The sequence below is a fragment of the Eretmochelys imbricata genome, chromosome 6, assembly GCF_965152235.1.
Source record: "Eretmochelys imbricata isolate rEreImb1 chromosome 6, rEreImb1.hap1, whole genome shotgun sequence".
NCBI lineage: Eukaryota > Metazoa > Chordata > Testudines > Cheloniidae > Eretmochelys > Eretmochelys imbricata.
Window position 1 is genome coordinate 67,412,038 of NC_135577.1, and position 23,843 is coordinate 67,435,880.

Here is a 23,843-nt window from a genome sequence, read left to right on the forward strand (position 1 = left end):
AATTCTTTTACTTTTACCTTTGAAGTGCATTAGTTATTCTGGGCCAGCTGTCTTCAGTGGGAGTTTTGACTGAGTAAGGAATCAAAGTATGGCCCAACAGGAAAAAATGGAAGTCGTTGACATGTCTGGAACTTAGTCTTCCACTTCTAGGATTGTTCATGTAAACCGTGCATTAACCAATCATATCAATACATTTTCAGTCCCTTTCCCCCTTCTTGCCAGTGACAATGGAGTTGGAATAGCTTAGCAAATCTTAGCAAATGACATGAAAAGATTCCATGGCACCTCATTTTTGCTGGTGCCAATACTTTATCAGCATTATGAGTATCTATAGTCACTATTCTTGCAAACCCAATGTAATCCTTTCCTTCCCCCTTGCCAGATTGAAGATATAATTACAAGAATGCAGGATGACAAAGCAGGTGGAGTTCCCATCCGAACAGTCAAGAGCTTTCTGTCTAAAATTCCCAGCGTTGTCACAGGTAAGAACCATGATTTAAATGAAAGATTATGAATTAGTACTAAAAGGAATATGGCCCGGTTAACTCACGAAGAAGAGGCGAGGTGCTGGAGGAAGAGGAAATGAAGGGAAAAGCTGACTGATCTGCGCCTATTTTCTGGATGTGCCCTTCAGTCAAGGCATAAAAGATTATGCCAAATTGGGTCTCTTCTGTAAAGAGTAACAATTTTTAACCAAGTGATTGGATTCCCTTAGGGTGATCTCTGAAAACCTGTGAAGTGTTTATATAGCTCTAGTCTGCATCACAACATTGCCATGCAATATCCTATATAGTGACATCATACAGGAACAGGGGGATACAGGCTCCTGTTTGAGACATTAGAAATAAAGTTGGCAAATACAGCACATGATCAGCAGATAGACAAAAAGGTCAGCTAAAGTCAAGAAGCATGGAAGAGCACTGGGGAGAGCAGCTGGGAAGATGATGTGAGGAATCTGTTTCTTGTCTTCCCCAGATACTTCATTACAGTTCCTTTAGACTTCTTCTGAGAGCACAGGAGCCCCGTGGGAATATGCCCTATTACAGGGACCATTCTCGCACAATGAAGTTGTGTCACAAACTGTGGAACCAGGGGTGTCTCAGGAGCGTGGTATCGAAATATAGAGCCATTCCTTCCCAGATTTCCAGCTTGGAACTTGTCCATGGCTATTGAGACCAAAAGTCAGTGCCGTGTGATAGATACCCTCAGTGACAGATGTAAAATGAGTCAGGGGTCTCAGTGCAGTTCCCAGTGGACAGCTGCGCACCTCACAAAATCCCAAGACTACTAGTTCTAATTTTCTACTTTGTTTGCAATCCCAGCAGAGAAGATAAGGATTTGAATAAAGCATTAACCCTGAAATGCCCTCTCAGCCCTGGAGTATCTTTTTCCAGGCCAGGCTTGAAGCACATCGCTGGGACAGTTTAAGGAAGCTTTCACTGCTGCTTTACCTGTTCTGTGGATAAAGACACTTTGCTCTCTGTGGCACATTTCACTGACAATCAACTCCTTACAACGATTAGTAAAAATGCAGAAAGCCAATATCTTCTAGTAAATAGGCAGCAAAATCTACTTTGAGGAAGGTTGGATTGACCAGAGACTTGCAGGTTAGGCTGATTCAGTCAGAGGGATGAGAAGAAGCATGATTTGACATCTCTGTATCAGGAAAAAATGGCTCTTGTCCAAGTTCAGCACAGGAATGAAATACAGACCTCCAGCAATGTAGGAGTCAAGGCAAGAATATGGAAAGTGGCATGGTGTTGCTACTGATTTAGAGCTCAGTCCTGCAAATACCTCTTATCAAGCAATAGGCTCTACTTCTGTGAGTAGTCCAATTGATTTCCAGGGTGTGACTCAATGTACTAAGCAGTTTGCAGGATTAAGCTAGGATTAGGTATGGAAGAGAAACATGAATCTACAATGAGATGTGAAAAGACACTAAATTGAGGCTTATGACTGGAGCATGTGTTGACCAACTGTTTTTGAAAGTGCCTAAGGACAATAACCGTTTTATCTAGTTTGAAAATTCATCCTATAAGCTCTAGTGCAGAGTACACAAACAGGACAGCTCAATCCTTATTCAGCTAAGAGAGGTTGCCCATATTCTTGTTAATATTCATTGACCTGATTAAGCAATTGATCTAGTCATCAAGCCATTAGGAGGAGGAAGAAAACAGGAGACATAACAGCGTCTCTAAGCTGATTATATTTATCTTTAAGCACCACCGTGGGAGACAGCTCCCTGGTAGAGTGAAAAGTGCCCTTTTGCATTCTGCTGTTCCAGAATAGCAGCTGCAATAGTGTCACCTTGAAATTGGATCTCTTCACAGAGGAGAACTACAGTTCCAAACATTTTTAGTAAAGAGGGATGGGGCGAACGGAGTCAGATAAAATAACAGAACCTAATCCAAAATTTGTGGAAACCTTTTCAGAGGAGAATGTGGGAAATGTGTTGTGTCCCTTCAGCTGACTTGAAACCTCAGCCAGTTCTTCTCAGCCAATTGTGGCTGTGACCTGGAGCTTTGGAGGTTGGACAGCAGGGAAAAACAGGTTAAATAAGGAATCTGAAGTCTCCTGCATTTATCTTCTCCTCCCCTCCTCTCCCCCCTTGCAAATTGATGCTGTTTAGATTTATATCTATGATAAAAACAAAAGAAAGATTGTTTTGTCATAATACAATGCCAAATGAAGTACATTTCCTAACCCTTGATTTGCTTAATGTTCTTAGCATAAAAAGACATACTTTCAAAGCCTTTGGCGCTAAGAATAGACTTATCTGGAAAGATGTTAATTTCTGAAATCCAGCGATGTTCTATATTTTCACAACCAATCCAATTCCACATGGAAGATGTAACAAAAATGCCAAGGCATGACTTACTGTCAGGCTGACAATAGCCGTGCTGTAATACTCATGAGGCTCCTTCTGGACTGCAGCAACACAGTATATAGTACTGGCGTTTTTCTTCCCCCTTCTTCCCAGCTTTGTGTGTAAACTGTGAAGAATGGAAATCAGAGAAAGATCAGGAGGGAAGGTGGAACAGGGAGCTGTCAGAGGAGGGTTAGAATGGAGAGCCATATGAGAAATTATGGGACTGTGACTCTGGGAGGTGAGGTTTGAGTAGAATAATGCCATTTTTTTCACTTCATCACCCATCTTTGGCCAGTGGCGATCATGTGTGTTGTGTACAGAAGGATGTGAATCTCCCATCTCCCTAAATGCCTATTGTAGTCAGTGTCTAGAACAGCACTCACTGCAGTGGAAGAAACCACACGTTCCCCTCTCAGGTAAAGCAAATGATGCCTCCAATAGTGTTCAGTTACTGGAGTGCACATAAACTTGCAGCTCACCACTCCATGGTATTCCATTTATCAAAAAGTAGCATCAGTACACCTCCTCAGCATATTAACCACCGTTCCATTGCACCTGACTTCTACACCTCTGCCAATGCATCTCATTGTTAACCTGGTATTTCCATACAAGGACCCCACAGCTTTCAAACACTGCTATTTTTCACACAAGGGCTCTGTGTACACCATTGCCAAAGTGATGCTGTACTGATCTGCAGCACCTATGCTATTCTGATATGGACATCCCCTTTCACCTACAGCTCTGCCAAACCTGATTCCAAATCTTCTCCATGTTGGTCCTGAGCGTATTCATACCTCTGCTAATGTACCTCAAGGGTGACCTGTAGTCCAATACCTTTTAGCTATTCAATCCCCTTCTGATTCACCTTAATCTGAACCTGTAACCCAGTGGTTCTCAACCTTTCCAGAGTACTGTACCCCTTGCAGGAGTCTGATTTGTCATACCCTCCAAGTTTCACCTCACTTAAAAACTACTTGCTTACAAAATCAGACATAAAAATACAGCACACTGTTACTAAAAAATACAGCACAGCACACTGTTACTAAAATTTGTGTATGTTCTCATTTTTACTATATAATTATAAAATAAATCAATTGGAAAATAAATATTATACTTACATTTCAGTGTGTGGTAAAGAGATTAGTACAAACAAGTCATTGTGGGAAATTTTAGTTTGTGCTGACTTTGCTAGTGCTTTTTATGTAGCCTGTTGTAAAACTAGACAAATATCTAGATGAGTTGATGTGCCCCCGGAAGACCTCTACATGCCTCCAGGGGTACAAATACCCTTGGCTGAGAAACACTGCTGTAATCCACTAACATCCTTCTGTTCTAGTACAGCAATCTTCCTCACCCAGCTCCACCAGTACACCTGATTTCTGATATACACACCTTTATTCCAGTCCTGATCCACCGAGCACTTTTATTCCTCCTTATTCTTGACCTGTAAACTGCTACATTCCTGCTTTTCCTGTCTGCTGCTCTCAAAAGGTTGCCAATTTGCTTCTCAACTGTCATATCCCTGCTGTTTCAGGCCTGGTTTTGCAAATTCCCCTCAAACTTGATCTCTGCTTGCCCCAAATATTTCAGCCGTGACCCCTTACATCTCGGACATTGTTGCCAAAGGGTTTCACCCCTAACCTGCAGCTTTCCCCTGGCATTCTAATATTATGGGGAGACTGAGAACCAGGCATAGAGCAGGCAGGTGCAATGCAATCTACCTCTACACAGCTCTGCCAATGCACTTCATTCTAGATTTGTAGTATCTCTTTTATTTCAGTCCTGGGCATCTCTGAACAGAAACTGCCAATTTTGTGGAAGCAGGTCTGCAGTTTTCTTGGTGTGAACAAACATTCACTTGAGACTAGTGATCTAAACTAAGCTTAAACTGCTGTATATTTCTCCTTAACAAGCCAGCATCTATCTTTTGAGAAGTGTGCGTGCAATGGTCCCAAAACAAATCAGAATGCCTCCTCTTTGATAGAGTGGCATTCAGCCGGAGGATATAAAGTCCATGTTGCTGGGAAAGAGAGAATTTATTATTAATAGTGCTCCCGATCAATGGAGCTCTGCGTTCAAATGGTCAAGTAGAACCATTTTACCACCTGCACAGACTGTGCAGGAGGATTCTCAATTTCTGTCAAAACCATTTTTCATGGCCAGGCCATTGTGGAGATGAACTCTTGAGACTACTGTGAGGATAAGGTTATAGTCTCTTTCCTCAGGAATGTGCCTTCTTCAGATTCCTTTCTCATGTGGATGCAGAAGTCAAGCACTTCAGTTAAGGGGGAAAATTGGCTCCTCTTCTGCAGTCATGAAGGTCTCCTTTGCTGTGAAAGTATGCAAGTGGGAAAGTCAGCATGGGGAGGCATGATACAGCAATCCATTCCTCAGCTGTACATAGAGAGCAGGGCATGGGGACTGGGCATGAGGTTTCTAAGAACAGGTTAGGCAAACACCTGTCTGGGGTGGTCTAGGTTTGCTTGATCCTGCCTCAGTGCAGGGGGCTGGACTAGAGGATTTCGAGATCTCTTCCAGCCCTACATTTCTATGATTCTGTGAAGTGTTGCTTTAGTTATTAGCCTGAAAGAGCCTCCACAGACTGGTTCCAAAAAGAATTCTTCTTCCCCTGTCCCCGCTGCACATCTGCCTACTTAGTCTGGCCACATGATTTTAGCTGAGCCTTGTCCAGCATCCCTGAACTTTGAGATCTAGCATGAAACATCCCCAAACTTACAGCTGGTCCCTATCTTTGTAATAGATGAAGCCAATATCTCAGATCCAGTAATCCACCTGCTTGTCAAACTGGATCTGAACTTCTAGTTTGGGTCCATCTTTGTTTCTACAGTTTTGCTTGCTGAAAAAAATGCCCTCATGTAGGACTTGAAATCTAGCACGTTGGCTGTATTTTCAGTACTGCAGGTGGTTTAAAGTGTAGGTAGTGCTTGGATGCTGCATTTTGGCTTTGGTGATGGTCCCACCTCTAAACAAAGTAAGGATCAATTTGCATATGCAGTTATTTTGGTAATGATGAATGAACCCATTTGGATAAAATAAGAATCTCCCAAAATTCAAACCAACTTCCCAAAATAACTTTCAGGTGAGTGTGTTTTTATACATTTCAGCTTTAATCTTAAATGGTTTCTGGTGATTTTCCATATTTATGTTATACAGTAAATTCAATGGTGTCCAATAGTCACGCAATGAAAACCAGCTCATGAGCCCCATATTCATATATATTTACTTCTTACTGGAAATCAATTGCTCTGGGCAAGTTATGTTTTTAAATTATTTTGAGCTAACACTGAAGTGGGTTTCTTCACCACAATTCAGTGGTATTCTTTATTATGCATCTCCTCTTCACATTAGAAACTGTAATCCACTCTGCCCACAGTGGGCGGGCTGTCATACCTCTTTATTTAGTGTAGTCCAAAGTGTCCATGAATCATATCGTATTAGACATGTCAGTTCCAATACACGTACTGCATGGCTTGCAATTTTCTTCTTCAGTCTTCTCCTGAACTCTTTTGGTCCGGTGCCAGGAGACAAATGAACCCAGTTAAGGAGCAGAAGAGTTATGCCAGCATTATATGGAATTCCTTCCACCCCTTTTCCCTTTTGAACTTGCTAGTTTTGATTAAAGTAGGGGGGAGAATGTGTTCAGTGCTACAAGTACACTAATTCCCTGCCGATTGCTAAGTCTTCATTCAATTCATTGCAAAGCAAAGATACAGAGAGCCTGATTTTAGAGGGTTTGGGGATATTATAAATTAAGACACGGTTGTAAAAATGTAAATGAAAATGATCAGTCTTTGAAACTAAATTATTAAAATGTGAACTTTCTGCATATCTTTGAGTGGGGGTGTGAGTGCGCATGCGTGCACACAGACATATGCACAGCATGTAATTCTCCAGGAAATAACTAACAAGAAAATAAATGTAAGAATAGTAGTTGTGTTGTGCTTTATGACTAAATAGCTAACAGGGTTCTGCACTATTTCTGTCCATATAGAGAGTAATGAAGTGGCGTTTGTGTATTATGTGCCATTGCCCTCTGCTACAATCCAGTTGTACATCAGACTCCATATAGTTAATGTAGATTCACAGCCATATTGTGAATATATTGTGCTTTTCTAATTTAAGCCTGATTTGTGCTTATTTATTTCTGTGCAATTCATCCCCTAATACTGGCCTTCCCAGTGCTCTGGGAGAGAAACAGACTAAACTGCATGGCTTGCTTGATGCCACAGCTACTCTGGGCTTGTGAGGGAGGTGGGGTAGCCTTCCTTTGAAGGTGGCTGGATACACTTCTCCCAAAGAACTGATTTTTAGCCATCTGCCCCCTTCAAGATTGTTCATCCCTGCTTACGAATCATATGGGGCTAACATGATCCGTAAGAATGCATATCCAGGCCTCAAGGATTGACCCTAAATAATTTAAAGTTCACTTTTTGAAATAGTTGGAATTAGATACTTTAATGAGCAATAGTTTTCACGTGACAGCACTTTAAAAACAGCCATGTTGGCAGTGGAGAGCAGTAGTTAAGGAAATAGCACAGTGCACAATGGTAGGGAGGAGTAAAATTTGGCCTAGAACCTTGTAGCAAAGTTTCATAATGTGTCATGTGATCTTTCATGTCCACAGAGCAGCCAGAGCTATAAGGTATTATCCAAAAGATCCAGACTCTAATCTATCTGCTGTGGAAGAATGAAGGGCTGAATATACCCTTTCAGGAGCTGAATGTGTGATTACCATAAAGTCAAGGTATGATGAGCCTGAGGCTTAGACAACAGACCTGTCACCTTGAGCTTCTGGTGGGCACATAAGAATCTAACAGACAGGATTTGCCTCACTCTTAAGATGCGTCTACAACTGAGCTGGGAGGTGTGTTTCCCAGGTCACACAGATGTACCCAGCTCTAAAAATAACAGTGTAGCCAGGATAGCGTGGGTGGTGGCTCGAGTTAGCTACCCAACAGGTACCCACGCAAGCTGGGAATTGCACCTACCACCTCAAATGGAGACATACCCTTAGTTGATTTAGACTTTCTGCCATGACTTGCCTTCTCTCTACAGACACCAGAGACATTTTCAAAAGGGGGGAAAAAAAGACAGCCCTCTTATCAAGTTGGAACATCACAAAAACATTGTTGCCTGCTGTAAAATAGAAGGCATAGAGGTTAATAGGCCAGACTGCTGATGAGAGCAGCCAGCAAGAATTCTGTGCTTGGCACAAGCAGCCACAGTCATCTTTTGTTTTATCTGATTTTTTTTTAAGGATGCTTTCAAGACTTTTAGCCTTCAGCACAGGCTTAGGAACTGGAATGAAATGGGGCTGACTTGATGATAATTTAACTATAGAAACAGTGGTTAGATGAATTGATAGTTCACTTGTTGTATCAAAACATTACTAGGTAAGCGTTTTCTTGGTGCTGACTACAGTCTTATGAAACACACTGCATTTAGCTGATGGAATATTGTGGTTAATAGATGGAGCATTAAAAAGAGTTGTCAATTTTCAGCACCTGTAGAAAGTCATGAAAATGAATGATTAATGACTCTTGCTTTTGTCCTGATGTCTTCAAAAGTACAACATGATTGTGAAAGTTTATTTCAGAATCGGAATGCTGTAGCACAAGAGCACAGATTAAATGTAAGGCCCATCATGTATCCTATGTGGTCACTGAATTTGAACAACTGTTCTGAGGCTTCAGAGTAACAGCCGTGTTAGTCTGTATTCGCAAAAAGAAAAGGAGTACTTGTGGCACCTTAGAGACTTTCCACAGTATGCATCCGATGAAGTGAGCTGTAGCTCACGAAAGCTTGTGCTCAGATAAATTGGTTAGTCTCTAAGGTGCCACAAGTCCTCCTTTTCTTTTTGTCCTGAGGCTGTAATACTTCAAGTGTTCTGCCTTTCCTTTACAGTGGGCAGTGGATCTGTGGTAGTGGTGGATCTACCAACCCCGCTTCATTTCTTCTCACTCATTACTTCTTCTCTGTCCTTTTCTATCCCACCCCCAATACTTTGGTGGGCTTTCCCTCCATCATCTGTGCAACAGAGCCGCATCAATTCTATGGGAGATGTCCATGCCCTCTAAGGCATGAGGGGAGATATGACCCTGAGACAAATAACCATTTATACCATTAAGTGCTGTGGAATGAATTATGCTAAATACCAAGTGACAATCGATAGCAAATTGAATCCACAAATCTTTATTGAACATAATTTGAAAGGCACCATCCTGAATCAATCAATCACAGTGTATTTCAGCTTTCATTTGGTGGCATTCCAGCGCTTAAAAAAATAAATCATTCACATTATTCAGTACTCGCTCTTATTTACTGTTCTCCAACTGCCTTAATCAAACAAATTTTCAAGGTATTTAGTGAGAAAGCCCTGACCTTCAGTTAAAGAGGCTTAAATTATAAATCATGATAGTTTCTTCTAATGAAATGCAAAAAAAAAACCTATGTTAATTAAATCTATGTACTAAAGTCAGGAAATCCAAAGTTATGGTTTCCCCCAGTAACTGTACCACCAGTCTCACATGTAGCATATTTTATTCCTTTACACATAGTGGTAAGTTTAATAGCAGGATATCTCCTCTATGTACAATGTAGCCAAGTTACAGTTAATGGGGAAGGCATAACTGAAGCTTTCTGTGCCGTTCAAATCTCAGATTGTTATCTTAGTGTAGTTTTAATGTTTATTTTCAGGTCAACCAAAAAAAATTAAAAAGAAATAGGTTAAAATGGTCCTCCTACTGTCCCCAGTGCAGCTGCTTTTTCAAAGCACCCAGAATCCACTGCTTTTGGGAACTGTGCCAGGAACAGTGGGATATCTTTCAAGAGGTCATTGTAAGTGAAAAGATTTAGCACAGCACTAGTGTAGACACCGAGTTTCAGTATTCAAAATGTAATTATAAATGGAAAATTGTCATCAAGTGGTATGTTTCTAATGGGGTCCCACAGGAATCCGTTTCTTGTACCTATGCTATTTATCAGTGACCTAGAAGAAAATGTAAACCCATCACTGGTAAAGCTTACAGATGTACCAAAACTTGGTGGAGTGATAGCTAATGAAGAGTGGAGGTCACTAATACAGAGAGATTTGGATCTCTTGGTAAATTGAGTTCAAGAAAACAATATGCATTTTAATATGGTTAAATGTAAATGTATACATCTAGGAACAAAGACTGGAGCTCATACTTACAGAATGGTGGGGACTCCATCATGGAAAGCAGTGACTCAGAAATATATTTGGGGAGGCCTGGTGGATACTCAGTTGAACATGAGCTTCAAGTGTGATGCTGTGGTCAAAAGACCAGTGCAATCCTGGGATGCATAAATGGGAATCTCTGCTCCTACTCAGGAGGATATTTTAATTTTATTTGGCACTGTTGCAACTGATGCTGGAATGCTATGTACAGTTCTGGTGCCCACAATTCACGAAGGATGTTGATAAATTGGAGAGGGTTCAGAGAAGAGCTAGGAGAATGATTAAAGGATTAGGAGAATGATTAAAGGATCTATCTAATGATAGACTCAAGAAGCTCAATCTGTTTAACAACATGAGGCTTAAGGGGGTGACTTGATTATAATCCGTAAGTACCTACATGGAGCACAAATATTTAATCATGGGCTCTTTTTAATCTAGCAGAGAGTGGTGTAACACAATCCAATTGTGGAAGTTGAAGCTAGACAAACTCAGACTGGAAATAAGGCATACATTTTTAACAGTGAGAGTAATTAACCATTGGAACAATTTATCAGGGGTCATGGTGAATTCTTCATCACTGACAAATTTTAAATCAAGATTGGATCTTTCTAAAAGTTCTGCTCTAGGAATTACTTTGTGGAAGTTTTATCGCCTGTGTTACAAAGGAGATCAGACTGGATGATCAGAATGTTCCCTTCTGACTTTGACTCTCAGATTCCAGTACACAAATCAACATGGCCAGTGTTGACACACTGAACTGTCTGTGCTTAACCAGTTCAATTAGGAATGACTCAGTTATTTATTATTTGTAATACCACAATGCCTAGAAGCCCTATAGACTTGGCCATGGTCTTTCAGTGTAGACCAGACATGAATTTCAAATGTAAAAGGAAAGCAGAAAAAAACCTTTCTGACCTTTTTGATATATAAAGAAACAAAAATGGACAGAATCCCAATTTTATTGAAAAAAAGTATGTATATATATTTCTTTAACTGATAAATCCTGCAAAATTGCTCATTGGTTTTCTCTGGATTTACTCTAAGTGCAGTGTGAATTAAGGCACTTGGATATTTTAGTTGTATGATTCACTACCATATGCAGGGGGAAAACTATATATTTTTTGTTCTGAGGAGAAATACCACTAAACAGTTAGGTCTTCTTTCAGTTAATTCCTATGTGATCCCTGCTTCTGCTGCAGGAAGAGGATATCTGGCATGACATCGCTTGTGTCTACCTCAGTATTATAGTCACTTATTGAACAGGAAATTTCTAGGAGCAGATCCTTCTACAGTATGAACTTGGTTTCACAATGTATAATTCTTAAAACTGAAAAACTAAACAAATGAGCTTTAAAAAGAAGCCTAACTGAAAATCCCAAGCATGTTCACTTTTAAATCATAATTCCAAATATCACATGAACTTGAAGAGAAAAGTAACATTTTTCTTACACAATAAAAAGTTGGATATGCAATTATTGTATCCTTATAGTCTCGTGTTGCACTTTAGTGGAATTCCCTGTCCTATGGTTTTGGTTTTACATCTATTGGGGATTGGATGATTCCACTTCTCTTTAAATAATCAGATACAAAGACTATCGGTATCTGGTCAATACCAAAGCATAATTCAGGTGCTAATAGTCATTATGAAGGCAGGCACAGAGCGGATGGAAGGAGCCATATCAGCAGGAGGGATACTTGAGCAATGGAGATGGGATCGAGGGAGGATGGGTAAGGGAATGGGACTCAGCACAGGCTTTGGCTGTCATGAGATACCACGCAGGAGGGGGAGTGAAGTTCAGTTATACTTGGCCTTCACTGGGCAGTGACCCACAATTTTAAGTATTAGTAGTGTGGCTATGAGCAAAACATTCTGATTTGGGGTATTTGTTATGTCTCTACAGTAAATTGCCTGTCTTTCGGGAGTTGTATAAGAGATATGACAGGAATTAACCTCAACTTTGGGAACTGGGGATAGAAGCACAAGCCATTTGTAATTCAGATAACCCGCCTTTCATGGCTTAAAGTTAGCAACATTAAAACCTGAACATTCACAATTGCAGGCTCTGCAGTAACCACTAAAATAAATACTTAGAATAGGAGATACCACTGAACCACAATCACTGCAGAATGACAAAGGCTGGATTTTTAATGGGGCCTGTTATTCTTTGTGTATTTGGAGCTTCTTGGGTGCAAAGTCCTCTGGCAGTATATTTCACCCTTCCCCCCCCCCGTCACTTTCCATACCTAGGCCTAGTGCCCCAGGATCTGGTTTTGCACATATATTTTTCAAAATATATGCAATTATTTGGGTTAGGCATATTCAGTGACAGAAGTGACTTGCACATATAGCTTGCTTAACTGAAGTAAACCCCCCTCTTTGTGTGGCATGCAGTTGGGGCCAAAACAGAACTGAGAGACTTGGAAGAAATTCTGTCAGATAGTTCACAGATCCTAATAGACTCTGAACTGATTTAATATATTTGGGTGTGGACATCTGCTCTATTGCTTTTACTTTTTCAGCGTCAGGGTCATAGCCCTTGAGAGGTTAGATAAGAGTCCCACGCATGGTATTTTAGTCCATTGCAATTTCGTCTTGTTTTTGTTTAATTTTAAATTTACTTGCACGGCTCTTTCTAGTAGACAGATGAGGTTGTGGTCATGATCTGCCACAACTTCTGCCAGGCTGTCTCCACATCCATACCTCAGAATGTCATCAGGTGTGAGGCTGATCCCTGTGAGTCCTGTTAGTATGTCTGTCTTCTGTCATTAATATTCTTCCACTGCATGTTTAATCCCAAACAGCTTTCTCAACCACATGTATCTACATACTGGTGTCCAATATGTGTGGAGGTAGCTGTTTTCATTAATATCTGCTAATATCCATCCATGGCATCAAATATTTAGAATATTTTTGCTTTTGCCAAGTCAGGTGGTAATTTTTCAATTGTAAGCACTTGGCAGTGAGCTCTTTTTAGTGCTTTGTTTGCATTGTTAGGTCTATGCAGATGTACAGCTTGACTGGCTCCTCAGTGGTTAAAACGCTGGTTACCCGCTTGTGGGCTCTGTCACTTTAGCAGTGATGCCTTTTCCCATTTGGCTTTATTGTGCCCATTATTTTTTTTTCTTATTGCAAAGCTTGCTCTGCAAGGCAGATGCTGTGCTGGACACATTGGTTTATGTATTTCCAGGTGTAATATGTATGGGAAACGTGCCAGTCCTTGGTAATCTTGTAACAGCTGTGCTGCAAGCAAACACAGTGCAGTGTTTGCTCTGGATATGTTTCCTTTTGTGCTTGTGTGTCTATTGAATGAGTTCCTTTCCACGGGGTTAGTTCCAGGGCAACTGTACTAGTATTCCCCCTCTGTGATCCAACAAGGGCACGCACTTAAAGGTTTCCAATGCCCAGCCATCACCTCTCCCAGGCGAAGACCTGAATCTGACTACCTTCTGACCAGGTTTTTTTAAGGCTGCATAGTCTCCTGCCTTACACTGTGCTATTCCCACCATGCTAGACTATCTAAACAGGCAGTGCCTTCACTGTGCTTCCTCTCTAAGGCTATGACTAGTGTATGGCTCACAGTTATAAGTTACCACACAGCTCCTTCTAAGCAAGCACATTTTTCTTAAGGTAAAAACATTACAGGGAAAGTATATTAAAACAATCAAAGTTACTATACGCATGCTAACAGCTTACCAAAGGTCACCCATTGGTCTTACGGGACCCTAGCAGTTTAAGTCCTTCCAACCCTTCTACAAGGACTTCTCCTCCCCTCCTTTGGACAGAAGGTACCATCCATTTGCTGGATCAGGAAAGAAGGCCCTGAGCAAGGCTATTTATCCAAACATCCTGTCTTTGTCTGTTGGTCTCTGGAAAATCCAGTTTGAGCTAGTGTATGTAAGAAGCCTCCCCAGGAGGGGATACCTCTCTGAGGGGTTACAACTTGGCTGACTTGCCTTAATCACCACCACCTCTTTTTACTTCCTGGAGGAGCTGTGGTAGCCTTTCCCCTGGGGAGCAGAACATAATCATACATAAATCATTCATTTAGAGCAGTGGACCACAAAGAGAGTGCATGGCATTGCAATATCTCTCACCTCTTCCCCCCTAGAGAGGTTACATACAATCCTGGCCCATGGTGATACATATATCTAATACCACAAGTTCTTTGAAGGATATGGCAGAGAATTGCCATAACTGTCACAGTTGTTATCACTAGGTGCACGAATTCACTGGTTTTGAAAGGAGTCATTTCTGTGGTGTTTGTACCACCTGAAACTTCAGCCTGTGTTCTTTACCATGGTATTCTGCTTGCAGTTTACATTGTGCTTGTGGTATTATGATCGTGCTATCATATACTTTTAATTTGGCTTTGCTTGGTTTCAGTTTTGCTTTCTTCTCTTGCATAATGCTGAGGAAGCCTTTGTAGCCTCACACATTCACTGGTGCCCCACTGTCTACTAGCACTCAATTTCCTGTTTGTTTGCTTGCTGCTGCTCTCTCCTTGCATCTGGTACCAGTTTGAGCCTTACAAATTATTTATGCTTGCTGTTTCCCACTGCATTAATGTCACATACATACAAATCTCATCCTGAGTCACAATTAGTTTCCTCGGTATTTTCCTTTTTCCCTTGTCTACAAGCTTTGGTATAACAATTTCTCTTGCCAAAATTAAGAACTCCCATATATGGGGCATTTTCCATTTGTAATGTTTTTCTCCTCTTACTTAACAGGTCTTTCTTTGCATTTTGTTTCTCCTCTGTTTCGTATTTGGCCATTTGTTTTTTGCATGTATTTTGGTGTATTTTTCCTTGTATTTTCATGCTTTCCCTGTGCTCTTTGGTGAATGATCTGTGTCCATTCCACTAATGCTCTGCATTTGGTTGTGAACTTATTTACTCAACATTGCGCATGTCTATTGCCCTTTGTACAGCTAGTGGGAGCTCCCTGAGCTTTCTCATTTGTCCTCCTGCATCTTTCATCCATATTACTAATCTGTCATGAATTAATTCATCTTTTAAGATTTGATAATTTCACGAGTCAGCCATTTTGCATAGTTTAGCAATCTACTGATCTATTTTTTCTCCGGATTTTTTTATAACACTTGTTGAAGAGAGATCTTTTATGTATGATACCTTTTGTGGGTTAAAAATGCTTTTGGAATGCTTCTAAGACTTTACCTGGGCCTTCCCTATCTGCTACTGACATACTATTGGAGCACATAAGAGCCTTTCTCTATTTCAGCGAATGGTATGGCTGGTGTTACTTTGTTTTCCTTTTAATCCAGCCTCACTGCAGTTTTGCCCATTGTGATCTGAAGAATGTAAGCTGCTAAACACGTCCCCTTTCATGTCTGTCGAATATGCTGTCATGATTGTTTTGTCTTTGTAAAGCTGGGCAAGAGCTAGGACATCTGAGGAGTCTCTAATGCTGTCAGTGCAATAAGTGCTAGTACTATTATCCATGGTGATTTCTTTGCTGTGTCTGATCAGCCTGCTCTTTTGAGTCCTATGTGAGCTAGTTTTGGGTGTAACTTCTAAATAGGTATCTGGGTCATGTTTGACACACTCCCAAATCTGGACTCAGTCTATGATGTTTTTGAATCCCTACGTAGTTCAAAATCTGCCAACTGTTTTCCTTAAATAATTTCATTCTGAATTGTGCATTAAAGTGTAATGCATCTTGTATAATTACACCTGCAGCCGACCTGGGGTACTTGTAGGGGACCAGGAAATGTAAATCTCACAAGATTTTGCACTAGCCATTGTATTTTTTAACTGAATCATGGAAGTTTGGATTCAGATCTCTGTCATGACAGGCTCCTCTAGCTCAGCTCTTTTGCGTGCTCTCTGGATTATTTGTGTGTCACTCTAATCACAACCCCGGCAGCAATTGCTCTTCATGACACAGATCCCTCTAGTCCTTGTCTTTCAACTAAAAATCCTGAAATGGCTAGACTATACCGCCTGCTCTCTTGTCATCTCATCTTTCAAGTGTGAAGGATCTGTTCAACTTCTCTGATGAACTGTGCGAATTTCTTCTAAACGGTCTCAGACTCTTGACGTTCATTCTTGCAACACAAGTGTATTAAGAAAAAGAAGAGGAATGCAAATCAAAAGAAAATAAATGATACATAAGCAGATCAACATTTAACTCCGTACAATCCAGAGAGGTACAGGTAGGTAAGGAAAGAGAAATATGAAAACAAAATTAGTGTGCTGGGCCCTGCTCGTGATCTGTCAGTCTGATGGTGGCTATTGTTAATAAGATGGGATTCAGCCAGCCAGTCCTCTGCTAGTCCCCATCCAGTTTAAAGAGTGTATTTAGAGCACACCATCCCCTTAAGGGCCATACAAGTGTAGTTGCTACAGCCTTCCATCCTTGGATCCTTGATCTAGGCTTTCTTTGGTTGTTAACCCTTTCTATGGGGAGAGAATATTGAGTATTTATATGCTTTTCATTAGCATCTTTGCCAAAACAGTAGTTTAGATGAAAAACTTCTAGCTAGCTGCCCCTGGTTTCTGTGCCTTTCCTGCACTAATTTCAGTCTTTGCTTCCTTATCTTCCAGGATCTGCACAACTCCATGCCTGCCCACATCTCAGTACTCATTTAATTCTGTTCCCCTTATGGCACTCTTGATAGTCCTCTCTGCTTTGTCTCCTTCTGACACCCTCAGCTTCATACTTTCTTCCATGCTGCCTTCCTATACTTTGTATAGGCTCCCACAACCTGCGTGTGTTGCACCTTGCTGCTTCTCCTCAAAACCCTATGTGGATGTCACCACGAAGGTCTTCATAACTTCCCATGTATTCACTGTTTTTCTAGTTACTGTATTTGTCTGGGTAAGATTTTGAGTTTTTCAGCATCTCTTTTAATATGTGTGGTTAAAGCACCGTGCCCATTCCCAGTGCTATAAATATATAATAGTAATAATAAAGGGTACGTGCATGAGAGGAAGCCTGCAAACAGCCAATTTGCTTTTAAAAAGGTATCATTTACTTTTTATTTATAAATTTAAATTAGCATAAAAAGAGATGCCTTTCTACAAGTGCACTGTCAACAATACCTTTCCTCCATAAGTGAGTTGTTAAGTTTTATCCCCACTTCACTAACGGGGAAGGTAAGGCACACAGAGTTAAGGCCTAGGGTTACATACACAGTTAACTGTAGCCTTCTATCTATATACTTCTATGGCCTCCTTCACCATAGAATCTAAGTGGCTCACAGCAGTGCTCTGAGGTAAGGAAATTTTATCTCCATTTACAGATGGGTAACAGAGGTAGTAAAAAATAGAAGTGACTTGCCCACTGTTACATATCTATATGTAAACTACTTTTTCCTCCTTATATCTCTGAAAAGCCAGAGCAGCTAAGAGAAAGTGAGTTGGAGTCTGGTCCTAATTTTGTATTGCCTTTACCCCATTCAGCAAAATGCCACCGACTTGCATCAATGGGTGGGGGAACTTGATACCGTCAGCAGTGAAAGGGGAACAGTCCCAGCAGCAAGGGAGGGAGACGCTTGCCAAGGGACAATAGGTATCTCCTCGTGAGAGTCTCTGGCACCCATTGACCAGCTGGAGGAGAGAGGTGCTGATTAGCCAGCATTCCTCTGCTCCCAGGATTTAGCCCAGCACAGGGGCCGTGTGGAGCCTCTTTCAGCTCCTTTCTAGCAGCCCACCCTACCCAGGAATGGGAACCCAGCCTGACAGATGCTGCAGCTCTAGCCAATCTAGCCAAAGGGTCAGGAAGGAATTTTTTCTCCCATAGGCCACTTGGCAGAAGACCAGGGAGTTTTTTGCCTTTCTCACAGCACCTGCAAGCCATAGTGGGCTGAGTAGGAATGCACTTAGTACCTGACTGAGGTACAGGGGTGGAGCTGTTTATTTGTCACAACTTGCAGTCAGTTTCCAGTGTGGCTAAGAGAATAAAATGAACAGTTCTCAGAGGGAAAAGACCAGGGATTTTGGTGTTGGGCCTTGGGCTCATGCTGCCCTCTCTGTCCACCTAATGGCGCAGAGGGTGCAAGGACTCAGACTAAGGAGTGTCTGCCCCATGTTATGGGTTATATTGTAAGGAGCCCTGGAACCCCTGCCTTGGAACCAATTAAGTGCCTGGTATAGGAGAATATGGGCGATGGGCAAGTAACGCCCCTAGCCTGTGTTAAAGATTAATAAAAGTTGCGGCCTGCCGCTTAATTCCATGCATGTGTCTGTTCTCATTTTGCCACTGGGTCCACATCAGGCACTTACCTATGTGTTTAAAGTTAAGCATGTGCTTAAGTGACTTGCTGAAATAGGGATTATGTTCCTAACCAGTTACTTTTGGGCAAACCCACTGAAGGCCACGTGCTTGCACCCAAGGACATAATTGCAAAGTGATGGCATTACACAAGCATAACTTGAAGACATAATTTTTGAAATTTGAGTTGGTGGTTATAAAAGGTTAAAAGATCACCTTTAAGATCACCAAATCATTTTCACTGTTGTGACTAGGCACACACTTCCTTTCCAGATAAAGGCTAGCTCATAAACCCAGCTGCCACCCTAGCCAAAGCACCTGGAAATATTGCATCACATTTTCCTTTCACTTTCACCAGTGTCACTCTGATTTCAGTGGAGTTACTCCTGATTTCCACTTGAAGATTCTCGATACAAACTGTATCACTCCATTGCTGTGTTTTAGGCTCTATGAAAAAACTTTATCCATTTGTTCATCCGCTGTTAACCTGCACAGTAACTAAACCTAACCTGAGTGATGTTGAAAACCTTCTAATGCTCAAAGCCAGCACAAGTGTAGTCAAGCCCCATTATCTTGTACCCACACAGGCACCTGATCCACTTTTTTAATAGATGCTCTCTATTGAGCTCAGAGTTAAACTCTCTACTTCCTGCTGAGAATTCCTTTTTTGGTGTGGTTTGGAACAGAGACTCCTTGTTTTCCCCTCCCTGTACATGTACAACCTCTATGATAATGCTTCTTAATTGCAGTCATGCTTACTGGAGATGTCAGAGCTCATCAAACACAGCATCTGCACCCCATTCCTGGTGCTCAGTTTGATTTCTCTTGACTTCAGCAAGGGCTTGGGCTTCATAGGCCAGAAGTGATTTTTCCTTTTTGCCTTAGATCACGTGAACAGAATACAATCAAAAGGCAGAAGTTCCTGAACTGATGACCCTGAACAGTTGATCCAGAGCTTGAAACAGAAGCTGGAATAGCTAAATTAGTCTTTTCAGTCACTTTGCTGGCTTTTCTCACTTAAGGGGAAGTAACACCTGCTCTTTAGCTATGACCTTGGCTAATATATAATGCCTAATTAGTCGGAGTAAATTTCTTCATCTCTTAGATGAGCACCTCTGACAGAATGCTAAGTGAGATCATTGCCTGAAGCATTCATCCTGCTTTGTCCCACTATCCAGCAAATTTGATTTTCAGGCAGTATTACTGTTACATTGTCCTGTTTCTCTAGAGCACTAGGGAAGTCCCACTCCATGCTGCTGTATAACCCTGAACTATAACTGCATTTTCTTGTCCACCTCATCATTTTTGTTAATAATAATAATGGACCTAGTGGTGTAGGAAGTTGTTTCCTGGAATTATTGTACCCTCTCTTATAAGAGCTATTGAATAGGGAATACTTAAAGCATTTGATTCTAAGTGTTATAATGGAGGAGATCATGACTTTCTATGGGAACCCTCAAGAGGGGCTTTGGGGAGAGGGAGACTCCAAGTGGGTTCTGCCCGTGGTGCTTCCTCCTTTCATTCAATTCTGGGGTGGGATTTCACCTTGTGAGAGAAGGATCCAGCCCCCAGTACCACAGAGATTCTGCTGAGCACACAAGGCCCTCTGGAGAGTGATTCCATTCCCCAGTGGGGACGCTGGTGCTCTGGCAGGGCAGCTTCAAATGGAGCCTTGCTGCTATGGATTTCAGCACAGGCAGCTGCCCTTGGGACCACTACAAAGGAGGATTGTACTATGCAAGGGACTCACCACAAAAGGGAATTAGCTTGGAGACTCCATGACAACCTTGGAGAGGCAGAAGCTGATGCACATCACCTCCTGCTTCTTCCTTCCTCCTAGCAATATGCAGATCTTGTGGGGCAATCCACACTGATGAGAGAGAAGAAAAGATGGATTTGACATGAGATTTTAAGTTAAATAGAGTCAATGAGGTGGGAAGAGTTGGTGATATGGTGGTATGTTCCAGGAAGCGGTATGTTCCAGGAAGCGTGATCTGCAGAGAGGAATACTCTTGCACCAACAGCACCAAGACTGTGGCCTTGTGTTTATTTTCAGTTGTATTTTAATTGTAACTTTCAAGTGCGTAAACCAGATATTGTTACAATAAAAAACACAAAAGGCATGTGGGGAAATAATCGGAAACCAGATTAGAATGTTCCCTGCTTTTAGATTTGTCTGTCACATACAGAGGTATGCTGCCATGGAGCTGGAGTTTAGTGTTTGACATAGAGGACACTGTGAAGGAGCAGAGAAAGTGCTGCCGGGCACAGCAGGAGTTAAAGAAAACCTGTGGGCTCAGCTAGCCCTGCCCTGTTATACCTGCAGCCACTGCCAGGCCTGGAGTGGGGAGAAAAGAAGGGAGCCTGGCTCAGTCAGGGGCTGACTGGCAAAGAGGCAGGAGCTCTCTGTGTGCCTGTCTGAAGGCAAAGACCAGCCTGCCAACGCAGCCACTGGGGGCAAGTAAGTCTTCCCCTGCCAAGGGTAAACTGCAGAAAAGCCCCAATTATGGTGAAACTGGACTAGTGGGGCCATGCCCCAAACTAAAAGGACTTGCACAGAGAGCAGCCCAGGAAAACAAGTCCTGAACCCCTCCTCATGGCTGGGAGAAAGGTCCATCTCCCCTATTTAGGGGTGAGCAATACAGGACCCTGGGCCAGGACCTGAGGGAGAAGGAGAGGGTTTGTGACTGGACAAAATAAGGGTGGTCTTACCAGCAGTCCTCATCTGTTTGATAAAAAGCTGACTAGTAATTTGCAAGGGGAAAAGGAATAACCTGATGCATCATGGAGTATAATCTGGGACTACCTGCAGGCTCAAGGAAGAGGTGATTGCTTGTGAGAGGGTTTAAGATCTTATAATGTATGGACAAATACCCCTTGGTAAGTCTTATAAGTTTTGTACTGGGAGCTAAGTTCTCTCTAAGCTGCACGGTGGTGCAGCAGGCTATCAAGGACCATGCAGGCGGAGAGAGGTGCCTCTCCCCTGGCCCCAGAGCTGCCATGGCTGTGGAGAGGCACCTCTCCCCTGGCCCTGGGCTGCTGTGGTGAGAGAGGCCTGGAGGAAGTCCTCCTCCCCCCCACAGCCCCAGGGCAGCCTGCACTCCAAACCCCTTATCCCCAGCCTGCACCTTCAGCTGGAGCCTTTACCTCCCCTCCCGCATCCTCCCCAGAACCCTCTCCCCAGCCCTGAGCCCTCTCCCACACTCCGAACCCCTCGGCCTCATCCCTGCCACACATCACCTCCATATTAATGCACATAACAAAATTCATTCTGCACATGGATGTGAAAAATGAGAGGGAAGTTCAGTGTGTGTGTGGTGGTCTAGAAATGGATGGATATATTTATTTATATTCAGATAAATACTGTAGAAGCACAGCATAAATACAGGTTTCAGAGTAACAGCCGTGTTAGTCTGTCTTTGCAAAAAGAAAAGGAGTACTTATGGCACCTTAGAGACTAACCAGTTTATCTGAGCATGAGCTTTCATGAGCTACAGCTCACTTCATCGGATGTAGCTCACGAAAGCTCATGGTCAAATAAATGGGTTAGTCTCTAAGGTGCCACAAGTACTCCTTTTCTTTTAGCATAAATACAGTAAATCACATGGACTGCATATATAATAAGTAGATATTGACAACTGTTGACATGCACATCAAGACTTATTGATTGAGAGGTAAATATCGAATGAAGCAAAGCTACTATATTTCCCTTGAGGGATAATAAATCTGGATGTGCGCCAAAATTTAGCATCTTTTACACTGACAATATATTGGAAGCTCCTTAACTGAAGGTACTGAGATACAATAGGAAGTATATCATTATGGCCTTTGTTGATCATCTTTGTAATACAAGAGTAACAGCGCTGGCTAATTTCCGAAGTCTTGTCTTTTTGCTCTCTCAGTGTGAACATTGGGATGGATTATGTCGGGGCAGTTGGAAACATTTTAAAAATGCCTAAGTGACTTGAGGCCATATTTTTAAAGGTCTTTACATACTAAAGATGCAGACTAGATACAGCTGAAAATCATACTAGGTGCCTAATTCCTACTGATGTCAATGGGAGAATAGGCATCTAGATACCTTTGAGGATCTGGGTTCTAAATACTTGTCATTTTGAGAATGAGTTTTAGGCTTCTAAGTCACTTAGGAGCTTTTGAAACTTTTAGCCAGCATCTCCTTTTTGTTGTTCCATTGCCTAGTCAGGAGCGTGGAAAGGATGTCCCCAGGGCACTGCAGCTAGAAGGAGAGCGGTACTGTTTTGAACAATCAAAACATATGACAAATCGATCTGGGGGAGACTTTCAAATATGTACAAATGGCAGTGACACAGGAGCTGCCCCTCTGGGGGGCAGGCACCCAGCCTGCCTTTGACTGGCTCGAAGGAGAATGAGCCAACCCAGATCAACCTGTGGGTAGTTAATGGGATAAGCAGCTGAGGGGCAGTTAATTAGGTAAGCAGCCCTTGGGCCTAATAAAGGCTTATGAGTGCTCAGGTAGGGGGCCCTGGAACATAGAGAGGAAGTTCCTGTGTAGGAAGCTACTCCCAAGGGTGCAGGGAGAGGCACAGCCTCCAGAACACAAAGAGAGAACGTTCCAGAGGAAAGAAACCACAAAGCTCTCAAGGCAGGGAGGGCCTGAGAGAGACCCTGAGTTAGCAGGGGAGAGACTTCAGTACTCAGGCTTCTGGGGACTTAGAGCAGAAGAAGGCTGGTTTATATGCCATGTTTGGCAATTGATTAAATAAACTAGATCCCTGCAGGGGCATTGTTCACTGTATACAAGACTCATTTAACTTTATTGAAAGCCCAATTGATGAAACTGACAGAGATGTAACCATGGTTCCACACCAGGCCACCATTACAGGCACTTACACACCCAATTCCCATTAATAGCTTATGGGAATTGGGCATCTAATTCTCATTTGTCCCTTTACACATATTGGGGAAGAGTTTTGTTTAAAAAAGTAGAGAATGGGCAAAGGACTGAATTTATTTTACTTACTGGAATCATTACTTTAGGATACAAAATTGTAGGCTGCACACAAGCATCCAGCAATTTAGTTTCATAAAAGGGAGCAATCTAAACCAGTATAAACTACATAATCCCTCTACAATAAGTTTTTTTTTAACCAGAAGTGTGAGTTTAATAACCAAATGTTAAAATTCCTTCACCTAAGAAGACATTTCTAGTTAAAACTAAGCTAACAGAGAACCTATTAGTCTCCAGCTCCAGAGAGCCACTGATTATTCTTCCTGCAGAGATAAAAACAAGATGATAAAAAATATTCCTAATGTTTTTGCTATAGATCAACTTTTCTTATCCCCTTTAAATTTGAATGAAGCAATTAGGCCCCATCAGCAATATGGCTTTTTTCATTAAAATGCAATTTGGCAGGGTGGACCTTTCAGCATCCTCAGGGAAGATTTCATCATAAATCATAGAATCATAGAATATCAAGTTTGGAAGGGACCTCAAGAGGTCATCTAGTCCAACCCCCTGCTCAAAGCAGGGCCAGTCA

At 41.9% G+C, this 23,843-nt stretch overlaps 1 protein-coding gene across 1 annotated transcript in view; it reads left to right on the plus strand.

Annotated features, from left to right (window-relative positions):
- The window catches only part of RGS6 (regulator of G protein signaling 6), a 449,956-nt gene that overhangs the window by 306,023 nt on the left and 120,090 nt on the right, over positions 1–23,843 (plus strand). Inside the window, exon 2 of the mRNA XM_077819976.1 lies at positions 383–482. Coding sequence (XP_077676102.1) covers positions 383–482 — 100 coding nt within the window. The remainder of the gene's footprint in view (positions 1–382; positions 483–23,843) is intronic.